Source organism: Nuphar pumila, chromosome 5, assembly GCF_984573655.1.
Source record: "Nuphar pumila chromosome 5, dmNupPumi1.hap1.1, whole genome shotgun sequence".
In the NCBI taxonomy this organism is placed as follows: Eukaryota; Viridiplantae; Streptophyta; class Magnoliopsida; order Nymphaeales; family Nymphaeaceae; genus Nuphar; species Nuphar pumila.
In genome coordinates, this window is record NC_143253.1 from 122241322 (window position 1) to 122263137 (window position 21816).

General features: G+C 36.2%; 1 protein-coding gene across 2 annotated transcripts in view; it reads left to right on the forward strand.

Annotated features, from left to right (window-relative positions):
• Window positions 1-21816, forward strand: part of LOC149838452 (inositol monophosphatase 3-like) — a 35387-nt gene that overhangs the window by 10434 nt on the left and 3137 nt on the right. For both annotated transcript variants that reach the window (XM_090007697.1, XM_090007696.1), the window contains 2 exons: window positions 6480-6534; window positions 6657-6700. In XM_090007697.1, coding sequence (XP_089863823.1) covers window positions 6480-6534; window positions 6657-6700 — 99 coding nt within the window. The remainder of the gene's footprint in view (window positions 1-6479; window positions 6535-6656; window positions 6701-21816) is intronic.

Genomic DNA, 21816 nt, shown 5'->3' on the forward strand with positions numbered 1-21816 from the left:
ATATTAGGATGACCAAGTCTTTTGTGCCATACATTTATATCCTTATGTCGGGCAACATTACACAAAACTTTTGGAACTTGAAGAGATTCCATATAGTATAGATCTTCTCTTCTAAAGCCTTCCCCAATCAATTTCCCGGACTGGCGATCCTGTATTAAGCATTTGTCACAAGAGAATTTAATATCACAGCCATGGTCCGTGAGTTGAGAAACAGAGAGGAGGTTTAAGTTAAGTTTAGGTATAAATCTGATTTTTGGAATAGAAAACTCTTGAGTTTCAAAATTACCTATTCCTTTAATTTCAAGAGAGGTTCCATCAGCAGTGGAGACATAAGATGGGGAACGGTTTTTCAAATAATTGGAAAGTGACAAAAAGTTTGGGGACATATGAAAAGATGCACCAGAGTCCAAAAGCCAAGAGATTTTACCTGGAGGAGAAGAAGTGGATACGGCCGCACCGGAGGTAGATCCCTTGAGGAGAGGTTGAAGGGCTTCCACTATTTGATTTATAGAAAGGGTCCCACTTGAAGATGCCTCATCCTTCTGTGGTGCACCAGTGGTAGCCATAGCTAGAAGTCTCTTCCATTTAGGACATACGGGTTTGATGTGTCCCGGTTCTTTACAAAAATGACAAATAGTTTTGCTATAGTCCCTTCTTCCTCTTTGACCACCATTTTCACCTTGATTTTGGAATTTAAAATGAGGGGGACGATAGGTTTTTACATTGTTTCCGGGTCTTGATACGGCATTGACCTCACTATGTTCTTCAATATTACAAGGGACCGCAAGGACATTTGGTCCTTGTTTACATAAATTCATACGAGTCTCTTCACCACTTAACTTGGTGAGAACATCTTCAAGAGAAGGGGGAGTGAAAGAGGAGAGAAGAGATGACCTTATTTGCTCAAATTCGGGCCTTAGCCCATTTAAGAAATTGAAGAACTGATCTTCTTCAAGTTGCTTATGATGGAGCTCAATTGCCTCTCCACTCCATTTTGGTTCAAACATCGCAAGCTCATCCCAAATAGAGGAAAGATCGGCAAAATATTCCCTAATCGTCATTTCACCTTGGGAGAGAGAGATAGCCTTCTTTTGAAGGTAATACTTATGAGAGAGATCCCTTGAGGTGTACATTTTTTCAAGATAATGCCAAGCTTCCGAAGCCTTTTTGAATTTAATAATGTTGGCATTAATCTTGGTTTCTACGGATGAGAAAAACCATGAGAGAATCTTGAAATTATTCATTTCCCATTCATCGTGTTTCTTGGAGTATTCTTCAAGAGCTTTGGTTCTTTCTTCTCCCTCAAGAATCTTGATTTCGCCTTCTTTTACTATGGTAATCTTGGGTTCCGGTTCCGGAATTGTGCCAAGAACATATCCCCATAGGCCTTTTCCTTTTATATGAGCCTCCATATTTCCGGCCCAAACATGATAGTTGGACCCATTTAATTTGAAACCAAGAGCAAAATGAGACTCTTTTTCGCCCATTAGAGAGAAGAGAGATAGAGAAAAAAGCGTACCAACACAATATTTCCAACTCAAATTTTGCACAAGATTCTTCTAAAATATTTGAGAAGAAAGATCCACCACTTCAATCTTCAAGGATCGGAAGGCATGTTTTTCGAGGCACTCGAAAAAAGGAGAATCCCACGATCTTCAATAATCAACCTTGCTCTGATACCATGTAAAATTGTCTATGAAAAGACAATACACCTACGAGCACAAAAAATATGAAAAAGATGTGCACGAAGGCACTCTCACAACTCTTGAACAAATACGCAAAAGCGTAAAAACAATAAACATGCACAATGGCATGTATTTTATAGAAGGAACCGAGTGCTTGAGACTCTCAAGCTTAGAGAAAACAAGGGGGGAACACCCCTATTTATACAAGAAAGAGGAGGTGCAAGGGGGCTCCCAAAGGAGTCGTTGGGGAGCCCCCAATGCACCTTTTATGAAAAGCAAAAAATAAAAAGAATAAAAAAAATACAAAAATAAAAGAAAGAAAAATACAGCATATTCCAAATGGAATATGCGCAAGAGGGGGAAATTACAATAATACCCTTATCGGGTAAACATGAAAATAAAATATATATAAATATATATATTTATATATAAAGAGATACATGTACATATATATATTATATGTATATGTATCTCTAAATATATAAGTATATATATTTATATTTACATCAACGATTTTGGGAGATACATTTTAACAAAGGTACCTTGGGGGGCCCACTCAAATAGACGTTGGACCCCTCCAACGTCTATGAGTGGAGCCCCTCAAAGGCCCCTTTTGGTTGTTATAAATAGGGGCTCTCCCCTTTGTATTTGCTCATGGCTTTGAGTCAAAGCCCAAGTGCTCAATAAAGTGATTCCAATATTTTTTATGCCGTTGTGCATTTGTGAGATTTTGTGAGTTGTGCTTTTGTGCACAAGTGTTCTAAAGTGTTCTTATTGTGCATATGTGCCAAGTTTATTATCAAGAATATCAAGGTCTTGATCTTAGTATCTTGTTGGAGATACTTTTACAGTTGCATGCAACCTACAATTTTTTGTTAATCAATAGCATTCCTTATTTCTGAAGATGCTCTAGAGAATAATATTTGTAATTAGTAATTGATCTTCATAGTAATTGGTAACTCTCTCTCTCTGCAGCAGAAGCTTGAAGTTACAAAACTTTTACTCTTCACTTTGATATTATAATCTTTATTTTGATGTACAGGTGCATGACAAAAATGTATAGACCAATAGGGAGTTCATAATTGTAACTGACAATCATATTTCAAAAACTATAACTTACTCATGTTGTTTTATGCTTTTATTTTCTTCAAATATTTACACATGCTTTTTTGTGAGCGATTGTTGTCTACTCGCCATTCTCCTGTTGGAAAAGTGATTCTTGATGTACACAGTATATCTTTTTCTCTTTTTTTACATCAATATTTTACATAAACTTGCTCTCAATCTTGAATACCATAGAAAAGCGTGCATTAGCTTTCCTCTTTCATTTGTTAACCTACAAATACCTCTTTTCAGAAAAAATTATACATGATGTCCTGTGCACATGAGTTGCCTTTATTCCATTTGGGGCTCTAGACGACATGCAAACATGCATTTCTCTACTATACTAGTGGCTCATGCATAATGAAATCAGTAATAAACTCTTAAAACCTGAAAAAATAATCATCTGTCCTACATGTACCTAACATATTCTGAATGATTTAGTGGTACACCTAGCTCGAGCATGGTCGCAACAACGAAAAGAGAGAGAAGGAAGAGAGATGGTAAGAGGAAGAGAGGTGGAAAGGAGAGAGGTTTGCTTCACTTCGAGGAGAAGCTGGCCTCCAAATACCCAAGGGTGAAATCTCATAACATTTGATGGTGTCTAATTACAAGAGCGATTATTTATTAAGACTCCAACCTGACTTAGCTACCTATGGGTTGGATCTCATTACACTTGATTCAACAAATAATTGATCCCTAATACCCATTTACATTTATGGGCACCCATGATAAGCTCCCTATTGTGAGGGTCATAACAATTCCCTCCCCGTTCAAGAACGCCATGTCCTCAAGACATGAAACACAGACTGTGTGCACCTTCTACAAGCAACTGCCTATGATCACCATTTTAAAGCCTTTTGCAAGCCCAGTCTATAGCGCTTGGTGCTGTTAGGAAATTGAACCAGCTATTCCAAACCAGTAAATAATAGCATTATTATTGAGATCAAATCTGTCATGAGGAATGCTACATGGAGCTGGAACCGATTCACCAGTTGTGCCACTGCTTGTAATTTTATTACAAGCCTGGTAGACTGGTCTTCATAGAGGTGGGGGAGTGATCACTGTTGCAAAAGTATGCAGTTGGCGTAGAAGCTGCAAAAACGATGTGAAGGGCTTCATTAGCATGCATCCTAGGCAAATAACATTCTAGAGACAGTACTCAAACCTTGATCAGCCCCTAGATGATAGGCAAGTCCTGTTAAACTTCCAAACTGCACATGCTCTTTAAATTCTGGAGCCTTGAGCATAGCTCATTCTTAGAGGTCAACACCATCCACCGCATTGTCCATGATTGTTGTTCCCAAAATACTAGCATGGTTCACTAGTTGAAGATCCCAATAAGTTCCATTAGCATGACTCTGTGTTTCCAAAATCTGCACAGGAATGCCTCTAGGGAAATCAGGAGGCCTTGCTACATGAACATCCTCGTCCTTTGCTCAATCAGCATTTCTGGGTTGCTCCCCTTCAATTCAATTAAAATTTCAACTGTAGTGGGACCAATCAAATGGGAAACTACAGGCTTGGAAAGAAACAAGCTGACTCTGATGGATGACTTCTAACATATAACAGCAAATCCGATCAACCCTTTCTAGTGGACTTACACTGGTGTCAGTGGGTCGCCACATCTGGACTACAACTGCAAACTTTGGTTTGCGGTACCTGAGCTGGCCAGCTAGATTTGATCCGTGCTCTACATGGACAACATATTTAGCATTTGTGAGTAGAACATACCCTGCACAAGGGTTTCCTATTACCTAGATGCAAAGTGCTCTCTTGGTAGACTGTTCAGAAGGGATCTTCCAGTGGTGCTCAGCAACGCCCATGAATCCAAGGCCAGGTTGGGTCGGGCTCAACTGCAACCAATAGGTGCCAAGCATTTCCTTTTCCTATTTCCAAAAGTAAATACAACTTGGGTAAGTTGAATGCAGAAGACAAGTTCGAAGTTTGGGTCTAATTCCTACCACTGTTGGGAACCTGAGCCTGCTTGTACCTTCTTAGCTGCTGCCCATGCTATGACACCTTTCTGTAATGAAATGTGATCAATACAAACAGGTGTCTCTTATGGGCAAAAACAACATACACAAATGGAGACCACTTATGGGTCAAGATACAATCATGAACACAATGCCCCTTATGGGCAAGAGAAACAACATAAAAACTATAAGAATATTATTGAGAAAATGCTTGAGAACAAGCTTTGAATACAGGAGGGGGTTCACCCCTATTTATACACAAAAGAGGGCAATCTTGAACCATTGGGAGTGCTTCCAACGGCTAGAAATAGAGCCGTTGGGAGCTCTCCCAACAGTTCTATTTTAAAGAGCATTATAAGGACTATAATGCCCTTAATGAAATGGGTAAAATACAAAAAAAACAAATCCCTAAAGTGCCCCTAATGGACACAACAAATTACATATAATGAAATGATGAAAATACCCCTAATGGGTATTACTTATTACGTCAAGAAATATATATACATATATATATACATATATATATATACATATATATATATACACTTTAACACTCCCCCTCAAACTTATGGTGTAATCATCGAAAAATTGTCAAACAAAAAATGAAACCGGAGAGAAGAAAGAACTTTCATAAAGGAGTCGGTCAACTGAAATTCTGATGCTACTACATAAGGCAGGAGGATGGTCTTCTTCAGGTACACTTCATCATAGTTGGCAAACCCTGTGATATGAGTTGGATTCAAGCCATGAAGGATGAAATGTAGGCCCTTTCACAAACACAAACCTAGAAGTTAGTACCTAGGAAGCCCAACATGAATATAGTGGGTAGCAAATGGGTATTTAAAACCAAGTTACATGTCTATGGTTCCCTCGACCACCTTAAGGCCCGCCTAGTTGCCAAAGGCATTACTCAATTACCTTGGTCAGACTTCATTGAAACTTCTCTCCCATTATAAAACTCACTATTATCCGCATTGTTTTGTCATCTCACATTGGCCAATCAGACAACTTGATATTAAAAATGTTTTCCTCCATGGGTCTCTAGAAGAGCCCATTTACATGGACCAAGCATATGGATTTCGTGACCCATCAACAAAAGGAATCAAAGTACCGTTGTTTTCCAGGATTCTCTCTAAATTAGTTTGATCATTTGCTCATCTTGGTTCATGTATGATCAGCCTCATCCGTCAAGCTGAAGGGGATTTTGCAAAGATATCATCCATTTTGGACCTGTTCTTTTCTTGATTTCCTTGATTCTTGCTTCTGCTTGCATTGGATTACTTGTTTTTCATACATAGCTGTCATTTAGCTATGTAATATGGGTGCTTCAAAATGGCCTGTGTGCCCATGTTGATGCTGGTGCTGGGTGCCCTCACTTATACATTTTCTACTTATTATATATATTTATAATACAATTTTGTGTTATATAGTTTTCATATGTTTCTTCATTTTCAGTGTGTGTGTGTCCATGGGCATGCTCATGTGCATATGTGTGTGTGTGACCACTGTACCCGCTTCTTTTGAAAAGCATGCATGTCATACCAGCATATCCATGCCCATATCCATTCGACAGAGGATTTTAGTGCTTTCTTTTTGCTCATCAATGTCATCTTTATTGATCTTCTGTAGGTGCTAGTTTTTCATCCAGAAATATGTGGAATTCTAACTTCTGGAGTATAACTAAAGCAAAAAATATTGCATTAATATTTCTTTACAGCTCTTTACTGCTATTCGTGGACGAGGAGCTTTTCTCAATGGCATCCCAATAAAAGGTACCTGTAGTCTTTACAGATGGAGGAATATTTATAACAGAATTGTTCCATGTGAACACTCTTTCGGTGTGCCGCTCTCACAGTGAAATAAAAAGAAAATGTTTTGTGTTTGTGGCCAACAGCATCCTCTCAAACTGAATTGGTGAAGTCGCTCCTTGCAACTGAGGTAGGAAAATATCATTGTGTTTCATCATTATGATTTTTATGCATCTTGGTGCAATATTGTCATTAGCCTTCATTGCAACTGCTTGAACTGTGTTCAGATTATTCTTGTGTCCATTCCATGATTGCAAGATGATTACAACTCACTTGTTTGTGGTTTTAATACATTTATCAACAAGGTGGATTGTTTCTGCTACTGGATTTTTTATTCTCCTTTTAATATTTAAAGCTTGGATGGCTGGCTAGAGCATGATAACCTACTAATCTGTGATATTGCATTATGATTGCATTGCTTTTGCTGTTAATGATGTTTCAGTGATTTGCAAAAGCAAAATTTTCAATAATTTGCATAAATGAATTTACCTAGACTTGGTCACATAAAACTTTTAGATTTTTAGTGAAGGTCAATCATCTAAGGTGGTTAATTATGGGGTGTTGCACAAAATAGGATGGAGCTTCTTTCCCGCATTTTGAAAAAAACAATCGATGCGACTAAAAAAATCTAAGGAAGCTCCTTGATAATTTTTTAGCTAACAATGCGACATTTTCCACTAACATTGCAAAGTAATAAAGCCTGTTGGATTATTTTTTGTGTTCCCTTTGCTAACTAATGGGATCAACATTGGACCTTCTCTACTTGGCAACGAAAAAGAAGCAAAAAGATGTCACTAAATGGCACGGATCGCAATGCACTCTAGAATGCATCCAATGGACCAAGAATACAATGTAGATAAACACATATTCACAATAGAAATACCCATAGAACACAAGACTTAAAAATAAACAATTCCATTAAGGATGAAATTTAAATAATACAAAAAAACGAAAAATTACAAAGAAGCCTCACTACAAACCAGAGTTACCGGAAGTGTCATATGCAGTGAGGAAGCGTGCTTCTTCGAAGCACATTTCGGAAGTGCGAAACTTCATGCTTTCGAAATGTGCTGGAAAGCGCAAAAAAAAATTGGGAAGCACGGCGCTTCCCCCTTTTTTCATTTTTTTTTCTTTTTTTCACTTCCCCCTCGCATCCTAGGTCGTTTTCGGTTCACTTCTTAGGTTGGTTCTGAGACGATTCCTGGTTCACTTCTAAGTCATCCCACGCTTCCCGCTTCCTAAAGTTTTGAAAGTGTCTCACTTCCCACTTTCGCTTCCCGTGTCGCTTTCCGCTCCCGCTTCCTTGATTGACAACTTTGCTACAAACACTCAAAACCTAAGAAACTATCCATCACTCTCTCACTTTACAATGCACACACCCACCCCGATATATAGGAAAGGAGGAGAGAAAAGGAGAAGTGGAGAGGATCCAACGGCTAGAAATATAACTGTTGGATCCTCTACAATGGTTATATAAAGTCAACAATTGTTGACTTAGTCAATCCAAGTTGACTATATGATATAATATATATTTTATAGAAATAACTATGTATATATACATATATTATATATATACAAATATGCATACGTATATAAATATATGAAGATATATATATATATAAGATTTCATACGGTCTAACACCCCTCCTCAAACTTACAGTGACTCACTATAAGTTTGAAATTACAAAGAACCCCATTAAATAAAATGTCTTCACAGACTTCATAAAGTTATTTCATTTGGTACTTCTTTAAGGGTGTTCAATCATATGCTCCATTACACAGAGGATCTTCAATATCACTAATGCTTTAAGAAAAACAAAACCTGCAAGAAGATCTAACAAGAGCAATCTAACAAGAAATAACTATACTTATATAAATTATAGAGAGAGGATGACCAATCACACAAACTTACAATATGTAGAAAATATTTAATAAGTCAATCTAACATTTTTTAAATTTATTTAAAGTAAGAGTTGAGTTTGAACAATCATTAACTTTAAACATGATAATTATTGAAAAAATCAACTTAATAGATAATCCAAAGTTCTTAATTCACAAGAGATCATAATAGAATAATTTTAAGAGAGATGCAACAATAATAAAGTTATTTTATGAAAATCATGCACATATATATTTATCCCCAAAAGTCACATTAATACATATCAACATCATCAATATCATAAAGAATCAACTCATAAAGGATTATAAATTATTTTCACACAGCGAAAGATACAAGAAATGATTTTCATTATTACAATGATCAATTTTAGAAGCAATATCAATCATTATAACTAAAGAAAGTCACTTATGGACCAATTTCAAATAAACAAACTTTCAAGATCACATGTTTAGAAACAAGCGAAAATAGCAAAATGCAAATAGCAAATCCATAAAGGGATTATACAAAGCAAAAGAAATTTCACAAACAATAGTCCACTATATGACAATATAACATTCTAATGAAAACAATCACCAAGGCACAATATGTGCATACAAAAAGCCACAAAGGTCTCAACACATAATAATGACCATGCTAAATCATAATTTAGACGTATGCAGAGTATGCAAGACAATCAATCATTGGAACAAATTATGCAACTAAAGCATATTAAATACAAAAATGCATGAAAATATTTTAATAATCATTTCTCATACAAGAAAAAATGAGTTAAGAAAAAATATGAAGAGATTTAAAAATCCCACAATGAATGATATTAGCAAATCTTAACACTAGTTTGATCAACACAAGCAATCACCTCACTAGGCCTTCAATCCTCAAAAATCAAGTGTATCAGCGATTAGAACAAGGACATAATCTCAATGTCACTTATAGGCTAAACAAACACACAAAAGTGAATAAAATCTTTTGTTTATATATAATGACACTCAACATGAGTGTAAGAGCTACTAGAACAAGAGTATAATTATAATGCCACTTATGGGCTAAACAAACACACAAAAGTGTGAATAACCATCTCTTGTCTATATATAATGACACTTAACATGAGTATATCATCTCCTAGAACAAAAGTATAATCACAATGCCACTTATGGGTTAAACAAACACACAAAAATGTGAATAAACATCTTTTATCTACGTATAATGACACTCAACATGAGTGTATCAGCTACTAAAATAAGAGTATAATCATAGTGCCACTTATAGGCTAAACAAACACACAAAAGTGTGAATAACTATCTCTTGTCTACATATAATGACACTTAGATATGAGGCATAACAAGAGGGAACACAAGAGGTAAGAGAGCTTGTAATGAGAAAAAACTAATACTATCAATAATGATTTTAACAATCTTTCAAAACTCCATGGTTTTAAAAACATAACTATCATCACAAGATATTAAGCATCTAATGGCCATATAAACAAATGAGTGTTAAAACACACTCATAGAAACCGAGGTCAATCACTTGTTTATACTAATAAGATGACATGAGGTACACACACAACTCACCCCAACGACTAACTCGGATTTCCAACAACAATGAGTTGAGAGGTCAATCATCCATCATTCAGACCTAAGAAAAATGATAATACATCACTCATAAACTTGAAAATCTAGATTGATAGGATGACATGAGACGCACACATAATTCATCTCAACGGCTAACCCTGACCCAATAACAAGGCCAAAAACAAACGATCATTATATAAAATTCAGTGATGGATAATTCAAATGCCATAAAAAGGCAATACATACTCACAAAAATCAATTTTCAAATAGGTGAGTTCATAAAAAGAAACTGATTTGAAAAGACAGTTTCAAATCAAAATCCAATAAAGGAGCTGAAATCTTAGAATAAATATAGTGCAATCTGTAAAAGTATCTTCAACAAGATACTAGGATCAAGATAACAATATTCTTGATAATGAACACGTGCGCACACGCACAATCAAGAACACTTGAAACACTTGTGCACAAAAGCACAATACAAAACTCACAAATGCACAAAGGCATACAAATGAATCATAAACATTAATAAAAACTAGTTTGGGCTTTGACCTAAAGCAATACCTTTTACAAAGGGTAGAGCCTCTATTTATACACATCAAGAGGCCTTGGAGGGGCCAACATGTAGATGTTGGAGCCCCTCCAACGGTCACAATTGTGACCGTTGGAAGGGCCCAACGTCTATATGGTTGGGCCCCCAAGGTTGGTCAAAAAGTCAAAAAGAAAAAGAAAGAAAAAAGTAAAAATAAAAAGAATAAAAGTGTAAAAATTACATGCATATTCGTAATGTGAATATACGCAAAAATACAGGAAATACCTAAACTACCCCTACGGCTAATAATGAGGAAATACATATTTTATATATATATAAAGTATATGTTGAGAAGTGCTTATAAGGGCTCTTGTTTATAAGGGCTTTTTGGGGAGTTTGATATTATTGTCTCCTTATACGTTATTCTCTTATATACTGTGGATCTTTTTTGTAATTTGACACAGATGGTTAATCTCTATTTAAGAAGAGATTAAACCTAATATGAAGTAAGTTATTTTTGTGTGTCTCTATAGGAGTCGACTTCAACATGGTATCAGAGCATGGTGAGGTCCTTCTCGTTTAAAGCCTATTGACGTCTGCCCATCTTCTTCGACAATAGCAGATCTGATCCCTATTGAAGCCTATTGACGTCTGAAGCCTATTGACGACTTCAACATCGATTAGGCTTGTGCCCTAGCCTTCTACATCATCGATTGGGTGGAGGACATCTCTCACAGAAGAATCAGATATGATGTTGGGTCTCTGTCAGCTGAAGCACCATTAAAATAGATATGGTGTCGTGACAGAGATCTGGATCAGATCTGATCGTTGATGTTGATGTCGAAAAGTCACGATCGTTCTTCGTGTTGATGTCGAAAAGTCACGATCGTTGAGGTTGGTGGAGTAAGCTCTGCGTGATTGTGGTATATACCAGATCAATTTTATTTTTAAAAAAATTGGAGACTTATCTAGGCAAGGTTGCCCTGGATAGTATAGGAGTCAAAAAAAAATCGGTTTGATCTGCGATCTAAGATCATATCAGTTGGTGGATCAATTCGTGTGGACAGTAAGAGTTGTGTTGTGGATGTTTTTTTAAGGGAGTTTTGTTTGGACGTGCTCTTTTAAAGACAGTTTGGATTGCATCTGCCTATGCCTAATCTCTTGTTAGTAGCCTATCATTGAAAGTTGCGTCTGCCTAATTTCTTCTATCAGTCTTTATTACTGGATCATTTTGTTTTTGTGACATTTGCCTATAGCAAATTTTTTTTAGTTATATCTTATTTGAAATCTGATCTCAGACCGTGTGAAGGTCAAGTGACTGCTGTGATATTTTAACTATTGTTGTAATGGCTAAATCACAAAAAGGGGAGCAGAAAACAAAGGCTTCGGCAGATTATAAAGCCTTCGCAAATCCGTTTTTGTATGGTACATCAGTAAAATTAGATGAGACTAACTATGTAAGATGGTCTCGAACATTTATGATGTCAGTTTCAGGTCATCGCAGGAAGCATATTTTGTTGGAGTCTGAACCTAAAGAAAAAGTTGAAAAATATACAACGTGGGAAGAGGACAATGATATAGTTATGTCCTGGATTATGAATAGTGTGCAACCACATATTGCCGATAGTCTTATTTATTATTCTTCAGTCAAGCAGATGTGGGATAACTTGAGGGATACATACTCACAAGAAACAAATGTGAGTCGTATTCTTCAGGTAGAACAGGAAATCTATCAACTGCAGCAAGGGGATCAGACATTGGCACAATACTTCGCATTAGTAAAGGTTGTGTTTGAGAGGTTGAATGCTCATAGACCTTTGTGCTGCAACCAACAGAAGATTCATCAGGAGCAGACCATGGTGGATCGATTTCTTACTGGGCTATCATCAGAGTAATCAGTGGCTAAAGTTCAGATGTTGACAGGATCAAATGTTCCTACACTTGCTGATGCATATAATCGGCTGAGTAGGCTTGTTATGTCTCTTCCTAATTCTCAATCGGAAACCCAGTCCTCTGCTCTATCTGTTTCATTTGGTCGTGGTCGAGGAATTGTCCCGAATTTCAGAGGAAGGGATCGTGGTCGTGGTACTGGAGGCAGGGGAAAGTTTTAGTGCTCCTTCTGTGGCAGATTTGGTCATTTAGAAAATAGATGTTTTGACAAACATGGTAGGCCTCCTCCTTCAACGGCTAAAACTGCTCCCAAGGCTCAAATGGTCAAATTAGATACAGATTATTCCAATATTAATTTTACCAATGATTCAGTGACTCTTAGCAAGACTGAATATGACGAGCTTCTAGCTTTACGGCCATCTACTTCGAGCTCTCCAGTAGTTGATGTTGTGTGCTCTGCAGGATTTGCTGACGGGGAAGAGGATTGGTGGCGGCTATGAGGAAGGTGGTGTTTATTATCTACATCAACCAGTGGGTTCAGTCTATTCTGTTGTGGCATCATCCTCAAGCTCTTTGTTATGGCATCATCGTCTGGGTCACCTTTCCGTGTCAAAACTTCGTTGTGTCATTCCTCATATAACCTCTTCAGTTTCTTTTCAATGTGAAACATGTCAATTGGGAAAACATCACCGGAGCTCTTTTCCCTCCAGTCAGAGTCCGTCGAGTCAAAGATTGTTTGATCTTCTTCATGTTGATGTGTGGGGTCCAAGTAGGATTCCTAGTAGGTCTCAGTGTCATTATTTGGTTAGTGTTGATGATTTCTCAAGGTTATCGTGGGTGTTCCTGTTAAAAGATCGGTCTCAAGTTCTTGTTATTCTCAAATCTTTAATTGTTGAAATAAAGACTCAATTTGATGTGTGTGTTAAAGTTGTTCGCACTGATAATGCTCCTGAGTTCAAATCCAAAGATTTATTTCAATTGATTCAACCTCAATTTACCTGTCCTCATACATCCCAGCAAAATGGTGTGGCTGAGAGAAAACATAGACAAATCTTGAATGTTGCTCGTTGCTTAATGATTCAATCCAATATGCTTGCATCATACTGGGGTGATACTGTTTTAACTGCTGGCTTTCTCATAAATCGTATGCCCTCAACCTCGGTAGAAGATCATATCCCTATTCAAATTCTTCGTCCAGAGGTTCTTTTTTCGATCTCTCCTAAAGTTTTTGGATGTGTGTGCTTTGTGCATAAGTTGGGTCCTAATCGAGATAAACTTGCTTCACAATCTATTAAATGTGTTTTCCTTGGATATCCTAAGAATAAAAAAGGATATCGTTGCTATGACCCTACATCCCATACAGAATATGTCAGTGCGGACGTTACCTTCTTTGAGACTATTCCCTATTTTTCAAGTACTACTCCAAGGCTACAGGAGAGCTAATGCGATATCCTTCCTCTTCCGGTCCCTCCTTTTTCGTTAGAGCCTTTTCCCTCTCAGTCTTTGGCTCCATCCTCTGTTGTGTCTCGTTACGAAAACCCTCCTATCGTATACTCTCACAGGTCGCCACCTACCTCAATGCCTCCATTATCTACTTCTCCTGAGGTGAGTATCCCTGAACATACTGAAGTTCCTATTCTTGATGATGATCTTCCTATTGCTTTGCGCAAGTGAAAGAGACAGTGCACCCTTCATCCCATTTCTCAGTTTGTCTCATAACTTAATCTTGGTGCATCCATGAAGAATTTCATTTCTACTCAGTCTGTCTCTTCTGTTCCACTCCATCACAGTCAAGCTCTTTTCGACCCTAAATGGTTGCAGGCTATGTGGGATGAGATGGATGCCCTTCGCTCTCAGGGCACATGGGACTTGGTTGATCCACCTGCTGATGCAGATATTGTTGGCTGCAAATGGGTATATACCATTAAATGTAACTCAGATGGATCAATTGAACGCTACAAATCCCGGTTGGTTGCCAAAGGCTATACTCAGACTTATGGTGTCGACTTCTTTGAAACTTTTTCCCCGGTTGCTCGTCTTGGCACTATTCGTCTTGTTCTTTCAATCGTTGTACACTATGGATGGCACTTATGTCAGTTGGATGTAAAGAATGCCTTTTTGTACGGGGATTTGCACGAAACAGTATACATGCAGCAACCTCTAGGCTTTGAGGTTCAGGGAGAGTGTCAGAAGGTGTGCAAGTTGAAGAAGGCTATTTATGGCCTGAAGCAGAGTCTTCGAGCATGGTTTCACAAATTATTTGAGGTAATGTCGGTTTTTGGCTTTGTCAGATCAGCCTCAGACCACTCCTTGTTTATTAAGAAAACTAGTACTGAAATTGTTGTTATGGTGGTATATGTCGATGATATCATATTGACAGGGAGCAGTGCCCAAGATATTTATGCAACAAAGGCTCATCTTCAGAAACATTTTGTTACTAAAGATCTTGGTCCCCTCAGATATTTTCTGGGTATCGAGGTGGCATGAAACAAAGAAGGCTTAGTTTTGTCGCAAAGGAAGTATATTTTGGATTTATTAAAAGAGACTAGAATGCTAGGAGCGAAGCCAGCTAACATTCCTATGGATCCCAAAACTCATTTGTTTGATGAGGAGTCTGAATATGTGGATAGTGTCAGTTTTAGATCCTTGGTGGGTAAGTTGTTATTATGTCACTGTTACTAGACCTGACATTTCATTAGCAGTGAGTAAAATTAGTCAATTCATGGATAAACCCACTAAAGTTCACTGGGATGCAGCTATGATGGTTCTCAGGTACTTAAAGTCATCTCCTGGTAAGGGACTGTTGTTTAAACAAAATTCCTCCTTGGATGTTGTTGCTTACACTGACGCAGATTATGCGGGGTCAATTGAAGATAGAAAGTCAACAACTGGATTTTGTGTTTTTGTGGTAGGAAATCTAATTACCTGGAGGAGTAAGAAATAAACTGTTGTAGCCAGGTCAAGTGCTAAATCTGAATATCGAACTATGGCTCAAACCGCAGCTGAGATGATGTGGGTAAAATCAGTTCTAACCGATCTTCAAGTGAAAGTATCCCTACCTATGTTGATGGTGTGTGACAATAGGGTTGCTACATATATTGCCAATAATCCAGTATTTCATGAAAGGACTAAACATATTGAAGTTGACTGTCACTATGTACGTGACTTGGTTCAGACTGGTTTTATTTGCACAAATTATATATCTTCCGAAGATCAAGTAGCTGATGTCTTCACCAAGGCTCTGATGAGTGCTAGTTTTTCTCGTTGTTGTGACAAGCTGAGCATGATTGATATCTTTGCTCCAGCTTGAGGGGGAGTGTTGAGAAGTGTTTATAAGGGCTCGTGTTTATAAGGACTTTTTGGGGAGTTTGATATTATTGTCTCCTTATACGTTATTCTCTTATATACTGTGGGTCTTTTTTGTAATTTGACACATGGTTAATCTCTATTTAAGAAGAGATTAAACCTAATATGAAGTAAGTTATTTTTGTGCATCTCTATGGGAGTCTACTTCAAGAGTATATACATGTACATTTATAATATATATATATATATGTAGTACCTTTTATATATATATATATATATATAATATGTATCGGATTACAAGATTGAGATACATATTTTAACACAATCATATGCACAACAATGTCATATGACAATTTTTACAACCTTGAATAAGCAAACAAGAATCATGTTCAATATAAGCGATATGAAATTATAAAGTTTGAGAATCTTTAAAAAGATCACAAATCCACTAGTCAAGAAACAAATGCACTAAGGCACATCTCATACAAAAGATCTCACTAAATAAACAAGAATAACACATAATTTTAAGAACTTAGATTTAACAATTAATTCTAAAGAAGATGTGGAAGATACAAAAAAACTTTTTGTAATAGATTTCTTGATATATATGATAATTCTCAATACTGCGCTCATATGAGAGTAGTTGGTACGTGTTGAAATTGGCTTGCAGTATGAACGATATGAGATATATCTAGCCTTATAATTGACAAATAAATTAGAAATCCGATCAATTGACTATATATCGTTGGATTTTCAAGGAGAGTTTCATCTTCAAGCCTCATCTTTGCATTGACAACCTCTAGGATTTCTACCTTTTTGTCATATGAAATCCCTGATCTAGCTATAATATTTGCAACCAGCTTCATTTGAGACAAGATATACCCCCTTGGTGAATTAGACACCTCGATACCTAAGAAATATCTCAAATAGCTAAGGTCAGACCACTGTCACTAATAACGGCGATATTTTGAAAATATCGTGAGAAATGCCAATATTTTAAAAATATCGCGTGAAATATCGATATTAAAGATAATATGTCATGATATTTTCAAAATATCGCCAAAAGACAAAATATTGTGATATTATCGCGATATTTTTGTGAAAAAACTCTTTTTTTTTCTTTTTTTTTTCTTGAAAACATGTTTTTTTATATTTTTGGAAGAAAAATAATGCAAAACTTATTATTTTATTAGCTTTTTTGTTTTTATTTATATTTTTAAATTTTTTAAACTCTTGAGAATATCAATTTTTGAAAATCTCTCCAAGAAATACCCTCGTCGAGAAATTGCCTTTAACGATACAGGTCACTATGGGGCAGACATATCAACATGATTTTTAAGAATAACTTTGATTTCTTCTACTCCTTTTTTATCACTTCTCGTAATAATCATGTCATCCACATACAACAAGAGAATGACAATATCATAACTTGTATTCTTTACAAAGAGAGCAGTGTCAGTATAACAAGATCTATAACTCATACATAATATTACCTTACTGAACCTGTCATATCATGTTTTAGGGGCTTTCTTAAGCCCATACAAAGCCTTCCTTAACCGAAGAACATTTCTCTTCTCAATTACAAGACCGGGTGGAGGGTCCATGTACACTTTCTTATTAAGATCCTCATCTAAAAAAGGCATTCTTAATATCTAGTTGGTAGATTGGTCACTTTCTAATAGATGCTAAACTATGTCACATGGGTGCGGGTACGGGTACTGGTACAGGTGCGACACGGGTGCGGAGCAATTTCAAAAATTTTGGACACGGGGACACGACTATATATATGTATATATTTTTTAAAATATATATATATATAGCAATAATGAGACTCGGTCAAAGTTGTGCCCATTAGGGGACACGACTATATATATAACAATAATAAGACTCGAATATATATATATATATATATATATATATATATATTTTAAAAAATATATAAAAAATCATTTTTTTAGTTTTTATACATCTTTTGCCCTAAAATTGGATAAAAATAGACTCGGTCAAAGTTGACCGAGTCCAAAATGTGGACGGACTCTGCCCCGGTACGTTGATCAAGTCTGACACTTGGTTGACTGTGTCTGCCTCGTGTCTGAAGTTGCACCCGTATCGGGGCGTGTCGACGCGGGTGGGTCGACCTTATAGTCGAGTCTGTGTGACTTAGATGCTAAAGCAATAAGGGTCTTAACACTAGTCATGCGGGCTACCGGTGAAAATGTTTTCTTATAATCTATCATGTATTCTTGAGAATAACCTCTGACTGCTAGTCTAGCCTTGTATCTTTCAAAAGATTCATCTCCTTTGGTCTTAACATTAAACATCCATCTATATCCTATAGTCTTTTTTTCCATAGGTAAAGGTTGTATCTCCCAAGTTTTGGCCTTTTCTAGAGTATGAAATTCTAACTTCATGGCATCAATCCATTCGGGAATGTCCTTAACCTCTTTATATGATGATGATTCATAAAATGAATAAATAAACATAAGACAAGCTCTATATTTTGAAGCAAAAGATTAATGTGAAACAAATATACTAGGAGGTCTAGAAATGCGATCAAATCTTCTTACACTAGGTTCTTCTATGGTTTGCGATTGCATATACCTATCAAGTGCACATGGAATGTTCTCACCCATTCTTCGAGAGTAATATTGAGTATTATGAGTAGGTTATTGGCATTATCATTAATAGGAGCATCATTATCTACATGCTCAACATCATCATCAACATGCTCAATTTCACACTCATCATTAACTCTTTCATTTCTAGACAATAAATCAAATAAAAAATAATAATCGGCTTCTTCCTTAAGCTTACTTGAGTTAAAACCATTTTCATCTTCAAGAAAAGCAATATTCCTTGAAACAGAGTTTATCGTGTTTTAAGTCATAACATCTATACTCTTTTTAGTTTTCCGCATATCCTTAAAAAAATATATTCAATGGCTTTGGGAGAAAGTTTGTAATTCTTATCAAAGAGAACAAAACATTTACAACAAAAAACCCTTAATTTATTTAAATTTGAAGCTATTTTTAAAAGTTTTTCAATAGGAGATGTTTTTGCAAAGAATTTAATGACATCCTATTTATGAGATACACCACGGTAAAAGCACCTTCAGCCCAAAAAATTTTGGAAACATTTTTTTGAAATAAGTAAAGTTCTAGTTGTTTCAATAATATGTCGGTGTTTTCTTTTGGCCAATTTTTTTTTTTGTGGAATTTTTAGACAGACCTTTGATGAGTAGTTCTATGATCTTTTAAATAATTTTTAAATTCATTTGACAAATATTCTCCTCCTGAATCGAAACGTAACATGATTATGTTGTTGTCAAATTGGTTTTTCACAAAATTATGAAATTCTTTAAAAATATAAAAAAAACTTCGGATTTAAGCCTAAGAAAGTAGATCCAAGTATACAAAGTATTATCATCAATAAACACAACATAATCTGAAAAGTCTCTTTTCAATATAACGAGATCTGGTACCTATACATCCAAGTGCACTAATTCAAAGAGTTTAGTAGAAATAAAAGACCTAGATCCAAAAGGAATAGATTTCATTTTGCCAGGTATGCAATCCTTATAAATAAATTCTTTTTTAATACAAGATTCCTTTAAAAAAGGAAAAAGCGATAATTTTGAAATACTTGGATGGCCTAATCTTTTACACAATATCTTTTTCCTTTATAAAATTACAAAAAGATTCTATAGGAAGGTAAAGAAAATTCATGTAGTAGAGATCTTCCCTCCTATGACCTTCCCTAAGAAGCTTCTCTAAGTGACGATCATGCACCCAATATTTTTTTGATAAGAAAGAAACCTCATACCCATGATCGGAGATTTGGGAAACGGAAAACAAGTTTAAGTTTATGAATAACTCTAACTTTTAGAACATTATTTGAAATACTTTTAAAAGTTTCAGTACTTTTTACTTTCAAAGAAGTACCATCCACAATAGAAACAAAAGATTTAAAAAAAATATTAGTGCACGGACAAGTGGGACTCATTAGGAATCATATGAAAACAGACACTGGAACGAAAAATCCAAGAATACATACCGGGTGGAGAAGAAGTAGACACCGAAGGTGGATGTTGAAGATGACTTAAAAAATTGTTGAAGAACCTCTGGAAGTTGAGAGATAGGCAAGTCTTTAGGATCTCCACCTTTCTTGCTTGTCTTGTCCTCCTTGAAAGATTCCTCAACGCTAGCCACCTTTTTGAGTTTTGGACACTCTGGCTTGATGTGTCTGGTTCATTACAAAAATGACATGATTTTTCTTCCTGCACTATGGTTATTTCTTTCAAAGTGAGGAGGTTTATATGTTCTCACATTGTTGTCGGGCCTAGACACGACAAGAATTTCTTCTCCTCCCTTAGACATGTTTAGTCGTATTTCTTCTTGATATACTTTGGCAAGGGATTCATCAAGAGTAGGAGTAATGGTCCTATGGAGAATTTGGGACCTAATTTGCTCAAATTCGGGCCTTTTCCCAAAGAGGAAAGTGAATAGATGGTCCTTTCGAGTTGCTTTTGTCTCAACTCATTGGCCGAGCTTTTCCACTTTGATTCGAGTAAGGCCAACTCATCCTGTAAGGGAAAGAGTATTCCATAGTAGTTTCTCATACTCTTATTTCCTTGCCTTGTGGTACGAATTTTGTCTTGGAGAAGTATTCACGAGCCTAATCCTTTTTGCACGAACATTCTTTTAAAGAATGCCCAAGCATCACATGCCATTTTGAATTTAACTATGTGGGCGGTAATCTTGAGCTCCATGCTATTCATGAACCAAGACAAGATTTGGTTATTTTTGGCTTTTCAATCTTTCATCTTGTCTTGGTATTCTTTAAGAGCCTTTTCACATTCATTGTTGTCAAGCGCATTGATTTGGTTACTATCTTTCTTTGTGAGTACGAGTTGAGGTTCTTTGGACATCCCGCTCACATACCCTCAAAGTTTCTTTCCTTTGAGGTGATTTTCCATGGTGGCAGCCCACATGGGGTAGTTTGAATCCTTGAGCTTAAAGGAGATCACTGTCACAGATTCTCTCTCAGCCGTAATAAAGGAAAGAAACACCACTAATCAAGATGGCCTTCACTCCAAGATGGTCTCTTTCGGCAATTACGAACCACAAGCAAGAGTAGAAGAGAAAAATACAATAGGATCTCAAGAGCTCAACGCTCTGATACCATGTAATGAAAACATAAACAAAAATACACTTACAATGTTGCTAAGAGTATACAAGAAAGTGCACACCCACAAGGCCATTAGGGCAGACTCACAATAGCACACAAGAGAGCACAAAATATAAAAATTAATATTTTATTCAAACTTTAAATGTTTAAGAAAGGCAGAGAGAATGTGGGAAGTATCCCACATATATATACAACATGTGGAAGAAGGCTAGCTCAACTAGCCGTTGGGCTAGTCCCAACGTCTACAAGGCCAAAGTCAAAACTGCCCCTAATGGGCAGACCCTATTACAAACAAAGAACAAAAAAAATAAAAGGACAAAACTGCCCCTAATGGGCAGACCTATTACAAAAACACAAAATAAAAAATACATAATAAAGAAAGGTTACAAACTATATATATATTACTCCAAAAAACAATGTATTTTAACAGTATTTAGTGTTAAAATGTAAAATTGTACATATATATAATAATATTATTATATTATTATATATATAAATATATTTTTCATTTCTTTCTTTCCTGTAACTTTTTTTCCTTTATTTTTATTTTTTGTCTTTATGTCATCTAGTTCAGTTTGAACTAAAATGACAGTTGCTAGTCAAGTCCTGTCCAGACTTGACTAGCAATAGAGTTGTTGGACACAAAGGCTTCACAAATGTACTGTGACAACAAAAGTGCGATCTACATTGTCTGTAAGAGAACATTCCACGAACACACCAAATATATCAAAATGGATTGTCACTACGTCAGAGAGGAATATCTATACGGGATAATTGATCTGTCATATGTCACTTCAGAATATCAGTTAGCAGACTTCTTTACAAAGCCTCTTGTTGCTCTCCGATTTAACTTTCTCTTAGAC